The sequence below is a fragment of the Fringilla coelebs genome (genome assembly GCF_963513975.1).
Source record: "Fringilla coelebs genome assembly, chromosome: 6".
NCBI lineage: Eukaryota > Metazoa > Chordata > Aves > Passeriformes > Fringillidae > Fringilla > Fringilla coelebs.
In genome coordinates, this window is record NC_140034.1 from 58,728,354 (window position 1) to 58,751,193 (window position 22,840).

The 22,840-nt window shown below is 40.4% G+C and overlaps 1 protein-coding gene across 1 annotated transcript in view; it reads right to left on the reverse strand.

The window, feature by feature from the left end:
- CSTF3 (cleavage stimulation factor subunit 3) overlaps positions 1 to 22,840 on the reverse strand; it is a 50,857-nt gene that overhangs the window by 14,138 nt on the left and 13,879 nt on the right. The window contains exons 4-8 of the mRNA XM_084208810.1: positions 4,444 to 4,476; positions 3,969 to 4,066; positions 2,547 to 2,613; positions 2,416 to 2,450; positions 2,181 to 2,307 (exon numbers count right to left, since the gene is read on the reverse strand). Coding sequence (XP_084064936.1) covers positions 2,181 to 2,307; positions 2,416 to 2,450; positions 2,547 to 2,613; positions 3,969 to 4,066; positions 4,444 to 4,476 — 360 coding nt within the window. The remainder of the gene's footprint in view (positions 1 to 2,180; positions 2,308 to 2,415; positions 2,451 to 2,546; positions 2,614 to 3,968; positions 4,067 to 4,443; positions 4,477 to 22,840) is intronic.

Consider the following 22,840-nt stretch of genomic DNA (forward strand, 5'->3'; position numbering starts at 1 on the left):
GATTTACAATTTTGCTCTTAAATGACAGTCAGTGACAGCTCCCTGACTAGGAGCATGTGAGCAATTTGATTTTCTGGTACAAGGAGTACCAGGGATTGACCTCTAGGCTCAGAGCTCTGCCTTCTCCTCTATTCCTGAAGTAACTGACAGCTTTTAGAAGAGTTTCCATGCAACACACACCCTGCCTTTGTCAGCAGGGGCCTGAGATGTGTCAGCACTGCCTGACCCCCTCCAGGACTGCACACATGTCACACACGTGCAGAGGGCTCTGCTGTGCTGCCCTGCAAAAGCAGCAGGGGCTGGGGGCAGCCAGGCCCTGGGCACAAGGTCCTGGCAAGATCAAAACCTTGAAGAACTGCTCTTGGGCAGGAAAAGCAGCCACCCTTTGGCTGTGCCTCTGTCTGGGGGGATTTTGCTGTTGTGGTTGCCAGGACTGTGCAGAAGATGTGCACACCTTTCAGTCCAAGTGCAAAGAAGCAGCTGAGCTGGGAAGCAAAGGAAGCTTTGCCCTCACTGCAGAAGCAAAGGCACTGCCTGGGATGGCAAACTGGGCCATGTGGCACACAAGCCCAACAATGCCCCAGTTAACCCAGGACCAGGCTGAGGGAACAGCAGGACTCTCCCAGGATGCACTCCCAGCTCAGGAGCTGCTCAGGTTTGTGAGTCAGACTGTCACTTTGTCACTGAGCCACGTCTCCCTGAAAGCTCTACCCCTTTTAACCATTTAGTTAATTAAAGACTGGTGACTGACAGGCTGGTATTGTTACCTGGTGGCTACAGCTGAGCTGAAGGAAAGCTCAAATTACAGCAAATGGCCATTACCTTTCCTTACTGAGACCTGCATGAAGTCTCTGTGCTGTTGGGCTGCTGACATGGGCAATCAGCTGCCCCTCAAAGAGCCCTTTTTGTGAGAAGCATTTCGTTCCCTTTGCCAGGACACCCGTGAGCAGCAGCCCTGTCCCTGAGGTCAGTGCAGCCACAACAGGACAGGCAGATCCCTGTGCCCCAGCAGAGCACTGGCCCTCAGCTCCCAGCAGCCTGAGGGATTGCTGGAGCTCCAGGGGTCAGCCAGAGCTGCCTCAGCTGGGACCTGGAGAGCTCTGAGCCACGGCTTTGGCAGCCTCCCCATGTAGAATGGAAGCAGGAGGAACCAGCACTGAGAGCCTTTGCTTGCTGTGTGGGAGGGGAAGGGGTGGTTTATAGGGAAGTTGTGCTGGGGATTTTTACACTGGAGAAGGTGTGTCCTGGGCATCCTCCCTGGGGACAGCAGGGGTATCCCCAAACACCTATGGAGTAATGAGCTGTCATGGTACATGCTCAGGGCTGGGGATGTCTGGAGCTCTCCCACCCAGAGGTTCTCCCACCCAGAGGTTCTCCCAGCAGCTAAGCACCACAGCCTTATTAACGTGAGAGGGCACCAAGTTCACAACTTGCATAATTAGCAACAAGGAAAGAGGAACTGGCCCTTCTTTGCTGCTCAGGGACCCACAGCAACCACGCCTGTGCACAACCAGCAGGACCAGAGCTGTATGAGCATCCCTGCTGGGCAGTGCTGAGCACCAGGGCATCCACATCAGCTTTGCAGTCACACTGCTGCTGACTGGGGCTGCTTGGTCACCAGATGTGTTTAAAAATACACTCTATAGGTGCAGCTACAAACTGGCCTGAAAGGGCAGAGAGCTGAGCTGAAGGCAGTGTGGGAGCAGACTCACCTGAAAGGGTGCTGGAATGGCTTCAGGTGGAGGATGGTGAGGAGCATTTTTAAGCACTGAGACCATGTAACTTAATGCCATGGAAGAAGTCCAAACCATCCCAGCTGAATGCCATTTGACTCTGAGTGAAAGGAGGGGAGTGCCTCCTTGGGGACACAACTCCTCACTGCCAGCTGAGCTGCTCCAGTGATATCTCACTCACTCATTTACCAGAAATTCCACTGGGCCAACTGGGAAATGGGACAGTCAAATGAATCTCACGGAGGGTCTTTGAAAGGAATTTAAAAATCACTTAGGAGTGATTTTTTGCCACAGGAGTTGGTACATACTGAACACAAAAAATGTGGTTTTATACTGCTGGTCATCTCTTTTATACGTACGTGTTTAGTGGGTATGGCTTGGGCACCATATTTGATTACAGGATAGTTACTTCTTTCTGAATGTCACAAAGAATCAGTTATTGGTTACCTCTTCATATTTGTTATAATCTCTCCAGAGCTGCTCTATGTTTATCATGGGGTTGACACAACCACGCTGGTAAACCCTACGGACAGCTGTGATCCTCTGGTTTTCTGCATAAGATCCTACTGCTTCTCTAAACAGTGGGGAGAGAGAGCAACGTCAGCTATGACAGGTCACAACTGGCAGGAACATCAGCATTGCATCAACTGAGCTTAAAAAAAGTGAATTTTCAGGTACTTACACGCCTTTCAAAAAATTGATGTAATCCACCCAGATCTAGGTGAGAAAAAATATTACATATGGTGAAACCAATGGTTAGCTGTACTTGTCATACAGTTAGAAATAAAATGTGTTTTGATTAAGAAAACATACCTGGTATGACATGATTTCCATGCCAATCTTATCCAGAGCAAAATCATATGCCTGAGCCATTTTTTCTCTGAGGAAAAGAACCACAAAGACCATAAAGCAAGTGTTTAGTATTTTAAAATTTCTTTATTTAATAGTATTCTTTTGTGCAGCAAGTTCTAACCAAACATCAAGGAATCAGAAATATTCAACAGGCGAGAGCAAAAATTGGTATTCAGATAGCTTTAAATTCCTTATTCAGATTCTCTTGCGGTTTTGGTTTGTTGTTTTATTCAAGAATTATAAATTCATTGGTGGCAATCCAGCATTTTAACAGTTCCTGGCCTACCCCAAGTCAGTGCAAATCCATGAATACGACATGAAGCTGAGAAGAAACCAACTGCTCTCCACATCTTCTCAGCTGACAGATGCACCCACAGTTTCTTATTTTTTCCCCTCAGAGTTCCCCAAACCTTTTTGTAATTCTCCAGGAGCCCCAAAAGGCTGGGACAATTAGGAACAGCTCCCTTGAGTGTAAACTGCCCAGAATACTTCACACAATTTATTTCCCCAAATGCCAAGTATTTTCCCTCAAATTTAAAATGTTTACAGAATTTCCTTGGTTAAGTTTCAGTAAAAGCTCTTTTTTTGGCTCTCCAACTTTTCTCCTAGTTTCCTTTACTCAAACACATTTCAGTACCCCATTGCCTCCTTGACCACATTAACAGGAGAAACAGGAAAGGCAAACTGAATAAACTGTGACTTCTAAAACTGTTTCAAAACAGTCATGTAAAAATAAATTAAAACCCCTTGCTTATTTTCTTTGTTAATGCATTACTCATTTTGCCAATTATAGTGCAAAGAAATTATGGTGAGCTGGGGAAGAAACAGTTTATAGATGCTGGAAGTCACTGGTATTTTTTGAAACTCAACCCACAGGAATAAAAACAAGCAAAATGTAATAACTGAACAAGGATGAAGACTAACATACCCCAAAATTCTGACACCCTAAATGTTATGACTTTATTTATGCATTCCAAAATTTCCTCCAGTTCCTGAACTCTTTACTGCTACTGGTGTCAGCTGGAACCAGTGCTAACTTCTGTGGAGACTAAACAGGACATGGAGGGCAAGGACAAAGAAGAAGAAATGTGTTTCAGGTTTTTAGCTTAAGCACCAACCCATCTGCAGGGAATTGGCATTGCTACACCAGCTCCTCCACTGCTCTTATCCCATCCTGTTAGAGGAATCCAGACCAAGGAACCAGTTTGATCCAGCAAGCTCAATTAAAGAGACTTGAATGTTTTCTAAATGCAGATTATATATAACCCCCCAACAGAAAATCCCCAGACAGATTTGTCACCCAGGTTCTTCCCCATCCCCTGGTCAAAAATCAAGAAGAGATCCACAAAACTAAAATAACTCAGAGCAACTCTGGGAACTTACTTGTAACTAGGTAGCTTCCCCTTGGTTTCTCGTACATAGGAAAGGTAACATTTCCATAAATCAATGTGTAAAACCTTCATAAGGCAGCGCTGAAATAACTGTGCAATACATCAAGAAGACGTGATCAGGATTCCAGACACAGAAATTAGGTTTCTACTTTTAAAGCTATACAAAATGAATTTAAATAGCCCTTCTAATTATGATTGAGATTTATAAGGAAGAATAAGTTAAACTACTCATTCTTTTGTCTAAAGCATCTCCATGCTATGCAAGGGAACTGGAGAGAATTAAGCAGAGAAATCCCCCTGCACATTTCACTGATTAGAGCTGGCTGCGACAAGCCAACTTTAGTGCTACTTTTTATCTGTGTTTCACATTCAATGACAGTTACAGAGCTTTTTCAATCTGATTTAGCCCAATCACAAGGTACTTGTTCTTGCTATAGAGATATATTACATATATTAACATGACTCACCTTTTCCACCTTGTCATAATTTTTTGCTTTAATCTACAGGGAAGCAGAAAAAAAACAAATCACTTAAGAAACTATTTTAGAATAGTAGGAATATATTCTTCATACAGTACTATAGCATTCCAGTTTGTACTTTGTCTGCCTGAACTAATTACACCAAAACACCACATAACATTGCAAAAATATAATTAGACATACAGAAGTCATGTACTTTGCTGCAAAATTAGCAGATTTTTTTTACTTTTAATTCTTCAATTCCAAAATGTAGGTACCAGTAGGCAAATTTGGTTTCTGGTTTGAACACCCAGACTTAGCCTTTTATTTCAAGGAACCTGATGCATTCAGTGCAGATATAGATGTAGAGCTTCTAGACCAAGATTTAGTAAAGGGTAAAATACCTATTTACAAAACCACTAGGCTAATAAATGTATTATACTTGAATATTCATTTCTCAAGGTGCATTTTGCTCCAATCTGCTGATGCTGAGTAAGGGAATAATACCCATGGAGAACCTGTTTTTCCCAGCCCTGTGCTCCCTGGGAGGAGGGAGCAAAGCACACCCACATGCCAGCAGCACTTTCATTCATTCAGACACACACCACAAGGGCGGGGGGGGGGGGGGAAATTCAGACCCCAGCTCACAGGCTGCCTTTCAGACAGGACAAAGGAAAGCACGAGACTGATGAGGAGGGCACAGCGGCATCCAGGATGGATTTGTTAGCTCCAGCTATGGCAGCAGGCTAGGCAATCTCTATAGACACACCCTGATTACACAAAGAAAATCAACAACACCCTTAAAAGAGGCCTTGAAATGAAGTGCCTTTAATGAAATAAGCATTTGTTATGCTGTGTCGCATTTTTGTAAAGCATCAAACTCCCCTTTTAAATCTCACTGCTCTTTGTTCCCTTCGAGGATTCCCAGCCTTTATCGTGGTGTGAAACACAAGCACCTCTCCATCTCCCCGAGGAGCACAGTGTAGCAAACAGCACCCTTTGCACTAGGGATTCATGATTTCAGTTTATAGCATTCTCCCTCTAGAGCAGAGCAGAATTTTTAATGGATGCATCAGGAGACAGGGACTGCAGGAGATCTAAAATAAGTACACCCCGCCTCCTCTTCCCTGAGTGTCTCTACTTCTGCAACACCTCAGGACTGAGAGGCTTCAAAGAGCCATCCCCATCCCTCTTACTCCCAAAAAAAGATCAGTGAAAAAGGAGAGAACTGAAAAAATACTGAAAAAAAGCTTTACTGGCACACAAGGCAGACTGGACCCTTGTGTCTGTACCATACTTGAACTGGAGCAGTATCCTACCCAGGCTGAAAAAGGTCCACACAATCCAGGATGGCAGGAAGGTAAACCTAATTGTGTCTTGCAAAGAGTCAAAAAAAATTTTAAAAAATGGCATTTTTACTTCATCCTTCTTCTCCCACTCCCTAAAATCTCCTGCTCTCCTTGGCTGAGTGAAAAAGAACAAATGAATCTTGGGTTTTACGCCTTAGCACACAGGACAGCTGCCTGCACCTTCTTTCCCTTGTACTTAACTCAAACCTTCAACAAGATATGCTGGATTAATTATATTTTTTAAACAGAGTGAGTTAGGAGATAGTATGAATTCTTTTGTGAAAATGAAATAATTAATTCATGGCTCTGCCACTGACAAAAGGCATCACCCTCTGGTTATTCAGTAACACGATGAAAAATAATTTTTAAGAGCTCAGAAGGAAAAGCTGTAAGCAGACAGGGCAAAAAATGAGTTTGCCTCCCAGGTGCAGCCAGGAAAACAGTGTCAGCAAGTTTAGTAGCTCCTGGCAGCACTGTCACCAGGCAACATCAAAGGATGGAGCACAAGGAACACATATCAATTAGACTGCTTGCACTTCCCAGGACCAAAGACCTTGAAAAGAAAACTGCTTTGCTAAGAAAAGGAGGTATATTCTTTATTTGCATGGGTTATGACTCAAAGCAAAATATTTGCTATGTGATTATCATATATATGAAAAGCTGCTGACCACATCTGGACTTCCAAGTCAGCGTTCTATATTTGTTAAATTCACACAAGTGGCTTGGTATCTAAAAATTCAGAAACCATGGTACCAGTGAAGTTAGGAGGCTGGCAAGCAGGATTTAAGAAGAAAAGCAAAGCAATATTGGCCAAGGCTTACTGTATCTCTCAATGAAAAAGTGTGGGAGAGGTTTTACAGCAACTGCTGTGAGCCAGAGAGAAGTTTGATAAGAGGATCCATGTTAATCCCAAAAGAATTTCCTACCAAGGTCATTGACATAGAAACCAAGGAAGAAAGAAAGAAGGATAAAAAAGAGAACCTGCAACTGCCTATTCCAATGAGCACTTTGTTTGTCCTCCCTGACCTGTGAATAAAGTGTAAACTCAGGAGTTTTGTAAGAATGTATAAAAAGCATTCATGCTACAATAAAAACAGGTTTGAAGCCTTCTGAAAACGGAGTCTTTATATTGTGACTGCCTCAACTATGAGAGAAAAACATCTCTCCTGCAGGAACCTGTATTTCTTGGCTCACCACTCCCATGCAAACAGCCCTGCAGCCCTGGCTCAGGGAAAGCCCAGCACCACCCCCAGCAGGGACCCATCACACATTTCTTGGTTCTCCTATGACAGACACTGCAACAGGCACTGATGAGATGTGGGAAAGCACTAAAGAACTGACATTAATGCTGTGATTTTGTCCTTAAAAGACAAATATAAAGTCAACTGTAAAGACATTTATAGCAGCTTATCCTCCAGTTTCTAAGGCTGCCAGGATTCCTATTCTGACTGCTTTAATTCAAGCGGCAGGTCTAACCCTTACAAGCTGACACAAAGGAGTGGCTCCACCACAGATCCATCTCCTACTCAATGAGATGAGGGATATCCTCATTCCAAGGCAAAATCCATATAATGAATGTCTCCCCTCCATCCTTGAGGACTACACACCACCAGCCAGTCTGACCAGCTATGCTTGGACATTCCTGCAGCAAAACACACCTGAACCTGCCCTCCTCTGCCCGTGACAAGGAGAAATTCCACCTGCTTTGCTAGATGAGTAAGTTTAGATTTGATGCTCCAATAAGAAATTTAAGTCACTACTGTATCATCTTGGTACAAGATGAATTTGTAATATAAGTCAAATTTCTTCCCAGAACACAATGGAATCCCTTAAACAAGCTTCACAAGCATTGAAGGGCAAAACTTAATCCATAAATTACACACCACTTCATCCTTTCAAACACACTTTTACAAGCCACATGAATCATTTATGATTAGGCAAGGCAAGTGATTTTACTAATCTAGAGACTTAATACTAGTTCTGGTTGTCTGGCAACATGCAACACAAGCCTAAAGAGCATCCCTGTTTTATTTTAACCTCTTCAGCTTTCCATCAAGCTCCTAAGGAAGCACAGTTAGTATATGATAATTAAGGACCAGCATGGTTTCATTTATTTCTATATCCCAACTCCATTTTCTTTCTAGCAATTGTTACTTTCCATGGGAAAAAAATATTTTCTCCAGCAGAAAATTTGATTTTCTGTTATTCACTCCCTGTAGCTCTTCCCTTGGTGAGGTAGATCCTCTGGCTTTCTTTGCTGCTCCCACTGCCCCTGCACTACTCTCCAAGGATTTTTAGTTTTTTTTGGACCAGAAGAGAAACACTCTGCACCCCTGAGATGGCAGTAGCTGATGAGAGACAAACAGGGAGAGAACAAACACCACAGCTACACAGGTGTTACCTTTCTGAGGATTTTCCTAAAATTTGGTTTACAAACACTAAAAGGCATGCACCATCCTTATTGTTTGGGGTTTTAAAAAAAAATACACAAAATCTGTTTCACAGTATACAAAATTACAACCAGAGTCTAAATATAAGTATTTGGAAATATTGCTTTTGTTTGTTAACTGAAGGGAACTCATTGTGAAAGACCTATATATTCATTGACAGTTACAAGACTGGGTGTTAGACAAACAAAATTAACATTTTAAAAATAAGATCAGACTACACAAAATTTATCACCACTGAATCCATTTGTGTTGACCATGTGCTTTTTTTTTTTTTAACATCTTGATTGTTAGGGTGAAGTAACTCCCCACTGCACAGTGGGGTGCAGTTTGGGTCTCCAGCAGTACAGAACTGTGGGTGTAACAAAATACATCCACATTTCTCTGTTTCCAAAGTACAGGCTGGGGACCACAGCAGATCAAACTGTTCAGACCATCTCAGAGGAGTGGCATTTGAAAGGATGGAGATGCTAATTCTCTGTTCTACCTTCAGCACATTCAGCCTTTTGCTGTTTGCTGAGGCTCCCAGTCAATGAAACGTGGCAAACTCCTTTTGCTCCAGCTCAGGGAACAGCAATGGCCTTTGCAAACAGCAACCCAAGCTCTGCCCAGGCACATGAAATGCAGAAAAAAGGCAGGGCTAGCACTGCACTTCCCTGTGGTCATTAACCCAAGGAGGTTAGACTATCAATGTCTAAAGAACTGGATGCAAAACTTATTTTATGTATGCTGAACAAAGCATATGTTTCATTTGTGCCAGATATTCCAAATCCTTTCTTTAAAAGCATTAGTATGTGATTGCAGATGCAATTTCTGTAATATATTGTTTTGCTACAATTTGCACCAGATAAGGCTTGAATTATTAGATATTTCTGCTCTCTTCATACAGAATTTTAATATTCCCTGGGAAAATACAGCTTTTATCTTGCTATTAGTAAAACCTGCAAGGAAGAGATAAGAGTACACTGACCATGGGAAAACTCATTTTCTCAAAAGGCAGCAAGATGAGATTCAACATATTTTCATTCAGAACTGTAATTTTTCACATTCACCTGGTTATATGTTTCAATTTCAAAGTCTTCCATAAAAGTTCCTTAACATTATTCTAAATTAAATGCCTCCAACTACTATTTACAAGGACTAGAGCTTCCAGAACCATGGCATCAAAATTTAAAAGTCTTGTTGTTTCCACTAGATATATCACATGAAAAACAGGATTCACTCACAGTGGCCAAAAAACCCCATCTCTAATGCAGAGGGGGGAAATCCCCACTATTTTGCAATCTGCTTCTGAGGAAACCTAAGAACAGAATATTTCAGTGGGAAGGAACCTACCCTGGTCACCCAGTCCAACTTAAGGGCTGACAAGAGGCTCAAGGATGTTCTTAAGGACTAAGTGACACTGAAATGTAATTTGCATGTCCAAATGACACTTAAACCCCAGCAGGCTCTGGGCACTGGCCACCTCTCTGGGAAGCCTGTCCCAGTGTTCCACCAGTTTCCTGATCCCCATCTTCCTTGAGGTGTCACATACACTCTATTTATAGTTAGATACACTTTCAGTTTCCTCACAGTATTTAAGAATAAAAAACATTACAGTAACTGACAATATTGGCTTTGCTAATGAAGCAAAGCTGCAGTTCTGTAAATCCAATTACCAGCTCGTATCCTGCACACCAAAATAGTTGAACAGGCACTTACTGAACAGATAGTGAGAAAGCTGACTTTTAATAGCAAAATTCTGAGCCACATTACCATTTTCAACAGAAAAAGGCGGTCATGACTACAGGAAAAATGATAATTAGGAAATGAAGGGCAACAATTTTCATAGGGAGTTAAGTGGCAGCAGGAAATGAGGACAGGGCAGTGGCAGAGACAGAGCCACTGCATGAATGGTCAGTAATATGTAAGACAGCTTCTCACTCTCTTAACTTCTTGAAAATTCTCATTACAGTTTCATCACCCCAAGCCTTTAATAAAACCTGCAACAGCCTTGAGAAACAATTAACCACAGCATATCAAGTTAACACACTCTACCAACATCTCTCCTCTCAGAGGGAGCAGCCTGGAGAATCTCTGCCTGAACATCTCCCTCACTGAGTAACTGCAAAAATTAAACTGAAGACTTGAAAAGGCTATTTCTGAAACTGCAAACATAAAACTAGATTTATCTGGAAGTCTGGGAAAGAAAGGAATACAGGGGGCTGAGGGTGGTGAGGGAGCAGCTCAGAACAGAAGGCTTTGGAAAAGGGTGCAAAAGAAGAACTTGTGAAATGTCCCTCTGCAGACAGAGTAACATTCCCCAGTTAAAGTGTTAAGAGTCATTCTTAATTAGAAAAACTATGTGAACAAATAATTAGAAATTTTAAAAAATCTGCAAGTGGAAGATATCTTTTTGTTTAATCTAATAGACTGAAAGACCCAGTACCTTTAATTTTCAGATGCATCAGGAAAGGAGTCAATCCATACAAATACTCAAATAGAAAATGCTTAGGTATGAGCAAAACTGCATTCCAGAAGTGCAGGAATACAAGGCCTGAGGACATGGACAGCCTATTTGTTGCTTAGAGCAAACACTGATCTAGAAGTGATGAAGGTTAATGCACTGCAGTAAATAAACTTTGCTACTAACAATATAGTCCAAATTATAGAAAAGAACTACCTATCTAATTCCTAAGTACCTACTTTAGTGTAAAGGGCAAATGCTTCACTAACAAATAAGAGCTCAGAGACAGAGCGACTAAAACTAGCAACTGTACTTTGGTTTACACCTTAGTGCAATTTGATTAATTTTCTATTAAATAGAACATTAGAAATAGAAATAGGAATTTGTCTACTTCTATTAAATAGACAAATCTGCAGGAGTAGCATCTGCCCCTTCTCCCTTACAAAAACTGCTGGCCTCTTGGTCCTGCAGGGAGGGCCTTCCTTCATGTTAATATTTTGAAAAGAATGCATAATTTTCAGGCACCGGTCTCAAGAGACTAGACAGAGGGTGTATAGAGAAATATTAATTTATAGGCTGCCTTAAAAAAAATGCAGTGACAAAACTCTTCAGTGATTTTTCTGTCTGGAGAATGACTGCAATCAATGATTCACTCCCTACTTCATTTATTTCAGACATCAAATACATCTCTTTTGTTTTTAATCTTAGTATAAAAAAGAAGGAATTTCTCATGTGTCTTTTCTCTTTTTTCCTATCTACAGCATCCTACTGTTATCTCTTCTCATTTTGAAATTTTACTTTCTTTCCAGAACACACTTTCATTAAAAAAAACCCAAATACACCCCCCACCCCAAATGGGAGTTGTTTAAACACCAGACCCATCTGTTATTACTTGCACTGCTCTTCTTCCTGACTAACTGAGCCTCAGTACTGCAAACATCTCTCACAGATTAGGAGTGAAGCTGCAAAACCAGCCCTTTTAAGGCATGATGAAAAGCACACACTATGCTCTTCAAAACAAAAAGACAGTGTCACTTCTCTTTTACTTTAGCACCCTACAGCTCTGACATTTCTGCCCAGAAACTGGGGGTGAAGAAGAGAACTGCTCCATGTCAAAGTTCTCTTTTCCTGGGAGTCTGCTGCACTGGCTGTTCTTTGATGAAGCTCCCAGACACACAGCTCACATCAGCACTGCCAGCTTTTTTCCCTTGCTCTGTTTCTACCCACTCTTTAATATGTTCTCCAGCTCAGGAAAACCATTACCTTTTTGATTTAGGCAATCTGCCCATTATGAAATGGAATGTAATATTAGCCATATGAAGTAATTTACAAATGCTAAGCACCCACTACATTTTAGCCAGATTCTACTTCATACCCAGATTCTCAATTCTCATTTTAATGAAAAGTCAATTTTCAATATGCCCTGTGGCTTGTAATTTCCTCTTCAATTTCACACTCCCTTTAAGCCACAGTGGAAAGAAAACACCACCCCACGTTCACAGCCCTGCAAACTTGCTTCCTTCCCAACTTAGGCATTTTGGTTTTTCCTGTGTGCTTTAGTTCACTTCTGCTGCTTACCCCTTTCTCAAGGTCTCTTGTAGGATGTGTTTTTGGATAGCTAACATCCCCAGATCTACTGGGATTCTTTGCAGTTCTTAGGAAGTATGCAAAGCAGCAGTGATTTTCCTCCTCGAATTTATTTTTTATCATTTAACTCTCAAATTATAGGACTCAAAAGCACATCTAGCACCCATGGATTGCACGATAACCTCTATCTAACATGGCAAAATGCAATGAGATAAATTAAAGATTTGCAGTCTCAGCTGTTGGCCAGATTACTGAAGTTTAAAAGTTTCATTAAGAGGGAAGCCTAAAGCCAAGACATTTGGCCCATTTCACTGGGCTACAGATCCCTAATTTGTAAAATCAGCCAAAGTACACCATTTGTCTACTTCAATTGCTTTTCAAAGAGAACAGTCCCTCAGCAGGACCCACTGCAATTGAACACAGGCACTCCTCTAATGCTTTTTTCAGCTGATTTAATAAGATAATAGGCACCAGTGCCTATTATCTGAGGAGCACAGACCCACTGCAGTCTGCCAGTGCCACCAGACAGGCTCTACCCCAAGAGAGCTGGAGTAATAATAATAATAAGCACCCATTACATTCTAGCCAGATTCGACTTCATACCCAGATTCTCAATCTCATTTTAATAAAAAGTCAATTTTCATAATCATTTAATCCAAGCTGGATAATAATCCAAGCTGGAAATTCCTTGCAACAATCAGACCTAAAAACAAGGCAGGGATGAGACCACTGCAACAGATTACATGGAATAAAGGGTATGTGAGGCATCACTACCTAGGGGAAAAAAGCCAATTGCTCCTCTCACACCTTACAAGGCTGTGACCTAAGATGTAATTTATTAAGAATCATTGTGTTTTCTCATGCCTATAGTGTCCATTACAGTAAGGTACAGCTATTTAAAAAAATCATTCCTGCTTTCATTCTGCTATCCTCAAATTCTTTAAGAAAGTGGCAGTTCACTATGTCATTTGAGGTTATATCTGGGGAAAATGGAGTGTTTTAGGGGGCACAGAGCTCCCCATTAGGTTTATGGTTTTACAATTTCTCACTATAATCATCACATGCCTACAGCTTTGACACATTCTTTTCAAATGAAAAGGGTTAGCATAAAAGGGCAGAAAAGAGTAAGTTTGATAAGCATATTTCTTTCCAAACTGTAATTTATAGTATTTCAGACAATTTGTTTTTAGTAAAATATGGCTATCAGATAATAATAATTTTTATGGAAGAAATCTTTTGTTCATTCACCAAGCATATGTTAAAAGTACACCTGAGCAATTTACAATTTCGAAGAGATCTTACTTCTTAAAGAGATCCTAGAATATAATTTTTAAAAAAAATCTACACATCTGTAAGGCAGCCTCCACAGGGACTTAGCAAAAAGGGCTGATAACCCAAATGAAGATATCTTAAGACCAGAAAGGACTGCTGCCCTTTTGAGTGGTCAAATTCATTCAGTGGCCATGCATTCATGGCTCACATTTTCTAGCATGGAATTGGTCTCAGAAAGGTTCTCCCCAGTAAATCCAGCCAAACAAGCAATTTTCCTAAGGAAAAGGAATACATGTTATTCAAGGAGTTAAAAATAGTACTAGAAGATGTAATTATGTCATAGAGCATAATCTTCTTACTCCTGTAATATTAGCACAAGACCAGCTTGGCCTGTTAGCAGAGAACAAATTGTTCTTAATATTTTGCCTCTGTTCTTAGATCATAAAGAGCAATTTTCCAATAATTTGTAGCAGAAATGGCACAGAGAATGGTTCTCAAAACCATTAGACTGATCCTCAGCCTCCAAAAGTGCCTGAGGGCTCTCATGTCTGACCACAGAAGCCACTGTCTCATCACAGGAAACCATCAATCAGAAATTTCAAAGTTAATAGTGCAGAATAATGCTCAGGCACAAGCAATTCTCTGCAACTGCAGCCCAGCATTGATTTGCAGCTGACAAGATGTTGTATGTTGTACATTGCATTACATAATAAACCCTAGCAAAGGTAATCCACTAATCCCAAATGAAGCACACTTCAACTGGAGGGCCATGAAATGAATCTTTTAAGGAAGGGATGTGGTTCCTGGCTTTGCCATGGATTTCCTATAAAATCATTAACAGGATTAGGTCAATCATTTATTAAAGTAGGATAATATTCTGCCTCAGAAGATGATTGAGCTGCTTTTGGTTTACATGAATGAAGTATTTCTGCTGAAGTTCAGGGAAGTTATTTTTCTAATATAGGCAAAAATCTTTCACATGTCTGTCAGAAATCAAGGAATTTCCCCCATGTCTTTTTTGAAAATGCATATTCTTAATCATAATTACTGGGAAATCTCCTCTATAATATTAAATTTATATTGGAAAAGGAAAGACTATATCTGAAGAGTCAATCACAGAATTAAACACCCAGATTTCTGTATTTTGGCTATGAAAACAGACTTCATTATAAAAACAGCATTCAGCAGTAAAACAGTCTCCTTCAAGATAGGAGTTTTACTGCAGGGTCTCCTCAATATCTAGCAACCACACCTGGACTGATCACCAACAGCCTCATCTGAAACCACGTGAACAATGCAAATCTTTTTGGTAAAAACTTGCTCCAAAAACTTTCCATGGATAGGCTCTGCATAACTATTCTGGATCCTCTTTCCAGAACAGTTGAATTTGAGTGTAATTACTGTCCTAGCTGACAAGACTGCTTGTATTACAATCCTCTTAAGTTTCTAGAATATTTAAATGCTATACTGCTTTTCCCCTTAAACACTGTACAAGTGGGTTCCCCTTCTCCTTCCCTAAATTTCAGCTTCATGCCCTCAAAGGTTAAAGCTAAGCCTACTCAACTTCCATTCACGGGAATTTAGTCAAAAAACAGGATCAAGACAAAAATATTTGTATAGCTACTTTTAAATCTACGAGTTGATGTTAGTGCTTAGATAACTTAATAAGTGACTTCACACTTGAATAACTGGCTATGTAGAGATGCACTGAAGTTGGGAAATAAAACCACAGATCACACATTCCCATGTTTAGGTGACACTGCCACTGAAAGGTGAGAGGGGATAGCTCTACACTGAAGTCTTTTAATTTTACAGGTCAACTCAAAATGACTGACACTTTATGTGAGGTTCCCGTTTGCTTGTGGGCTTTTTCCTATGCACTCTGTGCTATCAGAATTATACGATTAAAACCCATTTAAGTCAGCTGCACTTCTAAGACAAAAGACTTGCAAAGACATTTCATTATGTTGTTCCTATCTGAAATTCACTGGTGTTGAGTTAGCAGAGAGAAGAGCTGCTCTGATGTCAGAGTTCAATATCACAGTGGTGCTAACATTCATTTCCCATGCAGCCTAGGTAGGTGCATTTGCAGCTTATTTCACCTCTTAGGAGGAAGATGAAATGCAGAAACCCATCACAAAAGCAGTACAGAAACTCACAGCCCTTGTAGCCTAAACAAGAGAGCTGGAACACCACTGACCTCCCAGCTTCCTCCCACCTATCCCCTCTCAGTATACTGAGAAGAAATACCAGGAGTTAGGGCCACATATTTAAGTGAAAGATTCTGATTTTGGGGTCATGAAGAGAAACCGGCACAGGTAAACCCCTAGTCTTGCCAAAGGTCAGCATTGACCCATATGCTAGAAAGAACACCTGCTGACCAGAAATGTGCTACTTTGACAGACACCTGTGCACAACAAATAAATACCACTGGCAGTTCTGCCCCCCCACTAGAGAACACTCAGATGAACTACGGCTTCTCTGCAGTAAAGTCCTGTTTGGTCCTAATCATCTCATTTTTTTGTTGCTTTTCACAGGGAAAAGTGTATTTTCTCCTGCACCCCACCACCACCAAGTGCTGGCCATGCAGAATGAGACACATGGTAGGGAACTGCTGTTTTGAGAGAGCAGAACATCAGTTTGATACTTCTCTCTCCTACCCCTCAAACCAAGCATTTTGGGGTTCTTCTGCTATAACGGATCATTGGTAAGCCCGTGGTAAAGTGTTCTAAAACTTTCTACAGAAAAGAGCCTCTTCAGTAGATGAACAGCAGGCAATTATTTGATTCAGGACTTGACTTTGACTCCTAGGTTAGGTGCATTGTTATGTAAATACAGAATACTTTCAGACAGCACTTGCATTATAGAATGCAGCAAATGCCTGCAAAGAGAAAATTAAAGCATAGTGTTAAAAATGGTATGTAGGCTGCCAGCTAATTTAATTTGCATAGAAGCACATAAGGGATCTCAGAAATCCCAAGATAGCTCTTTTTTCTTTTACTTGGCTGCTTTAAGCTAGAATGCCAAGAGCAGGTTGGATATAAAAACACCAAGCACACGTCAATACCAAAGCACTCTGTAAAAGGGACACGTAACTAACACAGCAGCTTAACTGGAAGAATTTGCTAAGTACAAAACAGAGACCTGCCACAAAACATAATGTAAGCCCTCGAAATTGAGAAGGTGCAGCTCCCAGCAAGGCAGCCAAGGTTCCCAAGAAAAGATGTGGATCTCCCCAGGTCCAAACTTGAGGCCAGTTCTGGAAGAGAACGGGCTTGGCAATAGTGCTTGGATCGGTTTGGGTACGTGTCATCATGGTGATAGAGCAGCCTTAAAAATCCACTCTGAAGGCTCAGCAACATGGTAAAGCATCACCACAAAACCTCTGCGATGGACTGAGTCAGGCAGCACCTGAGAACTGACTTCCAGTACTGACTTCAGCAGAAATTTCTGCTCACAGGTGAAAACCAGCATTTTCTAGAGAGTTACAGCAACTCTGCCAGCCTGGGAGGCAAACACAGCTGCCAGTACAGGGTTCAAGCACCTAGAGCAACTCAGCAAGATGCTCAACATTTCTGTGCATTAGAGGCACAAAGGCACACTCCAAGAGCAGTGAAAAACTTTTGATTGTAAAGTTTGTGCAGAAATTTCAGACTGCTAGAAGTCTGAGTGCAGGGTCTTCATTTGAGTCTGACAGAAGATCAACCAGAATTATCAAACTTAATTATTTGAAAACACCAGCGTTTCTCACTGGCAAATTAAAAAACCCCCAGCTGACCTTATTAATAAGTTTTCTAGAGGTAAACCCAAACTTTGGGAGCATCAGTAAAATGACAAATATATAATCTCTTAACTTCGCGCCTTTTTTCTTTTGTAAATAGCTGATAATGCAACAGTAATTTTTTTAACAGCTAAGACTACTAGCACGAAACTTACCTCCATTTGCTTAGTGCCAGAAAAAATACTACTGAATTCAAGCCTGTCAGCTAATTTTAAAGTTCTACAGTATTTCCCTTTTAACACCCATCCTGTACACATACAAAAAAGCATGTGCTTTTGTGTATCAATCTGAAAATCTGAAATTGAATTCCCCCCCACCAAAAAAAGTGAGGCCTGAATTAAGTTTAGTCACATCTGGGAGAACCTAAATTTTTATCCTGTAACAATAAATCATACAGTCTGTTTCCTGCTCAGGCTTACAAGCACTGATATTTTATCAGGAGGAAATACTGTGGAATATTCTGAGGTGCTTGCCCATCCTGCTCAAGGACTTCTGTGCAGAATTTCAGTTGAGCTACATTTATTGATAACACTGCCCTGGGGAATGGTAACTGGTGGACAACAATCATGGGCAAGTAAGGTACCAGGGCAGCAATTTCTTTCTCAAGGGGTGGAGTAGGGATGAGGACCCTGCTCTGCATTTAGCTTGCACCCACTGCACTTCTTTGGGTGACTTGGACCAACAAGTCATGGATTTAGGACTATTTTAAGAGTGCATTTTTACAAAAAAAAACCCAAACCCTTAATAGCTAGTAGGGTTTTCCAGGGCATCTATGTGTGCTTTTAAACACTTATCCCTGCCTATTTAGAACCAGCCCATTTGAACTTTGCGTTCTTTATTATAAATAAACTGTACTTTCTCCTAGTCACTTTTTATCCAACTATTGGCCATCATCACATGGAGGAAGAATATCTAGCACAATCCTGCAACGAGGCAGAACTCAAAATTCCCAAAGGCACAGTCAGTCAGGACCAGAATGACGAAACTCCCCCAGAAATGAAACCTGCCAGCCTAAGGCTCTCAGTGTAGGGCCTGCTGCTCTGATCTGGTATGAAGGAAATGTTTCCTCACGGAGGAACCTGGCTGCGCTGTCAGGCTGTGCAGGAACACTTCCAAAGCACACTGCTGGGAACTAAAACTATTAATTACTGCAGCACCATGGAAAAATCTTGGGAAGGGGTCAATTGACAAAGCTGGTGGAAGGAAAACTGCAAGCTAAGCTTCTAAAAGCAAATGTGTTACAAAAGCAATTTTTTGTGAACTTATTCACTGTCACTCATCTTCAGCTTGTATTAATTGTATATTAAAAATGCTTAATACCTTTAAGTAGCTGCAAGCCTATACATATTAAATTCCCATCATTCTATTTAACATCATTAACACCACTAGCAAGGCTGCTTGTACCTCAAGCTCCTGCATGCTGTAATGCAATTTTCTAAGTACACAGGTACAAGATGAAAGAGTTACCTACAGAGACTAACTAAGCCATGTTTCAGGGAAAGTTTAAAAGAAATTAATTCAGAACTGTTCCTACAACATAGTGCTCATCACAGGCTGTTAAGTGTGCTTGCACACTTTACAAATGCAATGCCATTACTAACCAGCAGCTATTCAACTGCGTAAGCATAATTTAGAGATAGCATTCTTCTGCAGTAATTACAATGTTAAAAAGGTCTGTCAGGAGATTAATTTGAGATTTATTTTTTAGATCAAAAAAGTTACATTTCATTACTAGGGACTCTCCCCCCCCCCCCCAGTCCCCTTTGCTGCCCCATCTGAAATGGTCAGTACAATTGTAGCACTGAAAGAACACGTCTGAGCTGTGCAGTTACAGCTTCTTGCCAAGGCCTCCTGGGACCTCCTCATCATCTGAAAGATGAACTGCAAACGCACATTGGAAGATACAGTGCCTAGCAATACCTGAGATTCACAATTCTTACACTGAATATACTCCTGCATCTGCCCATAAAAACACACAAAGACAGTACTGTGATGGGTAGGTAGGAATGGAGAAAAGGCAGGCCAGTACTGGGTCCAAGACAACAAAAATGAAGAGGAAATCCAGCTCTATCTTCTCACTCCTTTACACACAGCAGCAAGGCATGTTTTTGCACTCAGACTGAAGCTGCAGATAACAAAATCCTTTTCACTGAAATTCTAAATATATTCTACATAGACTATCTTTCTAAGTACCTATACACTTTCAGGTACCTGAGTAAATTACCGGTAGACAATCTGCACTGATAAGCTCACCCACTCCTATTCCTACTCTATGATTTAAAAAGAACATTATGCTGTGTGACCTTATAATCTAAACATACGCGCACACACACATGAACACAGATGCATATGCATAGTCTGAGAGATTCCTCAGGAATCCACAGGCATAGAACCTATAGTAAGTCTTCATTTAACCATAAAAATTAAAATAATAAAAATCCTAAATTAAGAGAACGTTTTAAACATAGCTTGATGTTTAAATGCAGCCCCGCTGAACATAATGAAGTTAGCTAACATGCCTACTTCATATCTGTTTTATCTGCAGGACAGCACATACACAACTACACACCTGCCATCACATTTTTGCAAATCTAAATTTCAAACTGAGAGTTCATTTTTATTTTGTTTAAACAGTAAAATCTGTGTTTGAAGACCCATACTTCAAGGGCGAACAACAGCCAAAGGAAGTTCACTTTGTTGCAGTCTGGACATAGAAAATTCATAGAAAATTCATAGAAAATTGAACAACTAGGCATTATTTTAGTCCAATTGCAAGACCTGAAATGTATTTTAAGCAATGTATTAATTCTCACAAAAACCAATACAGAAGTATCAGATCGCTTATAGCAAGAATGTACAGTCATCTCTTGTTCTAATTTCACACACTGACTATTTCTGTCTATTTCAAGCACTAATGCAAACCATAAAGAACTGGACTGAGTATCTTGTCCTCATTAGAATCTCAACGTTTCAGATACATTACAGGAATTGAAGGAGGTAAGACACTTGATCCTCCCTCAAAATATTAAACTTTCCAAATTAGCTGATTTAGAGGAATAGTTTAAATTAAGGATAAAAACTATAAAATTTAAACATATGTACAAGCTGCTTTGCTGGAACTCAGAGCCAGGGTGAAAGCACAAGTAAAATTAGCACACATCCTCAGCATACTATTCTCCTTTTGGAGTATGTCAGATGTTGGAGTTTTGAAAGCCTTGAGCCCAGCAATCTAAAAGAGCACTGGGTCCAGCACCTGCCAACAGATCAGCACCGTGCGCTCACTGGAACTGGTGCAAGCTAAGACTAATGCACAGCCCCTGTCACAGGGCTTGTCCAATCTGCTTTCAAGGGAACAGAGACAACCCAGCTGTTTACACTTCAGATTAACAGTGAGGTCTTGTCTCAAGATGCAACAGGACTGCACTATAGAGAAGTTATTAATGAAAACTGTGCACAAACTCAATTTAAAAAGAACACCTTTATACTTATCTGCCTAGCCTCAAAATGTAACATTTATGATGTTCCAATGAACCCTGGAAATGCTCCCATACTTTTGTATTATATTTGTCATTACCAAACCAGCTAAACCCCACTACAGATCAGATTCAAATTACTTAGCTTATAGAAATAATAGAATATAGTAAGAAAAAAAAATCCATAGAAATAGTAGAATAAATTTTAATTAGAAATTATTTCATTAGAAATTAAGATTTCCTCATGTGTAGTTAACTACATGTACATAATGTGCACAAAGTAAATACTACCTGTGCAATGTTACCCAGTTATGGACCAATGCATATTCCTTCTTCTCACTTTTGAATTGCTTTATGTAAGAAACAAACAAACAAAAAATCATAGGATGTTAGGTACACATGTCATTGGAGAAATCCAAAACTGTCATTGGATATGGAGCACCCATCATTCTGAAGCCACTGGTGAGAAAAATCAGGAATAAAACAAGGAGGAAACCCAATGGACTCTTGAAAATGAGAAGCCCTGGTACTAATAGGACACAGGAATGCCATGAGGAAGGACTTACTTCCACAGACCTTCCAGTTAAGAAAAGTCACTGGATTTCATCCCAGCTATGACTCAAAGCCTTCTCACAGTCTGTAAAGACATTCTGCAGCAGTCACACATTATTTTACATAGTAGTACTAGCAGAGAAGATTTAACAGAAAGCGTTCTCTCAATCATCATGTTTCTCAAAACCTGAATAAAGATCAGGAAACTCAACCAGCTGGCAGCTGGAAGAGATACAGAAAGACTCAAGGATTACAATTACAGTTTCCCTCTCCCAGGCAGATGGAGAACCAATCCATAGCAAATACAGCATATACAAGAAACCTGTTTTTACTTCTGGTTCTTTCAGGTTCAGACATAAGAAGCCCAAGTTTGTGCCTGACCTGACACATAGATTCCCCCCTCAAAATATCAAAGAATCAACAAATGACTTCAAAAGAAGAAAGTACACAAAAAGTTTTCACTGTCCTTGTTACATTTGAAAGTGCGACTTCAGAACACAGCTAACAGGGATATATTTCTGTTGCCCCACATGGAAAAAATACAACAGAACAGGAAGTACTTTGTGTTTATTCATGTGTAAATAACAACACACTTCAGAAGAGGGCTCAGAGTAATCTCTTCATTAGGCAGAGCTTCCACTTCAAAAATATCCTAAAACTTCCCCATTGTATATTTTAATGATCATATACAGCATATAGAATTAAGAAACCCACTAGTGTTGTACTGCATGCATCTTCTCAAACTACAAATGTCAGTATGTGGGCAATTTTTTGATATTACACAGCTTGCAGGACCAGGGGAACTACGCAAGATGCAGACACACCTGTATTGACACTTGAAGCAGAAGAGACAGGAAAAAGGTGCATTCACTTTCTAGTGCAAGTCTACAATAATCACACAGACAGAACAACATTTATTAACAGGAATGGAACAAGTCCACACATGAATAAGAAAAGATCATAAATAATACAGTTGTAAAAGAGATTGAAAATCTCAGACTGAGGCAGTCAAGACTGTGCAGTATGGGTATTTGTACAGAGCACCTGTACAGCAGTTTCTCAAAGGAGAAGCTTACCATGAGAAATGTGGCTGGCTAGTGGGGTGGGCATGGATTATCATGGGGATGCCTTCCATTAAGAAATTCACTAAGATCAGGTGGTGATACACACAATATATTCAGTTGAAAGTACCACTAAACAGAATCTCAGGCAAGAAATCTATTCTACTTTGACTTCTGATCAGTCCAACTTCATCCTGACAGAAGTCAGTTCCCATTTTCCCCCAAGCAGAATAATTTTGGTCATAGGTACAACATTCTCCTTTCTCAATTCATAACCAGACTAAAGTAAAACAGGGGAAGAAAATGCTTTGAAGAAACACAGACATTTTAAACAAAAACAATCATTTTTCTAAATGGTTTTATTTACATTTTTCATATACAAGTACGTTAAATGATACATTCTGACTAGTAGCCACACCAGTGTGAATTACATGGATT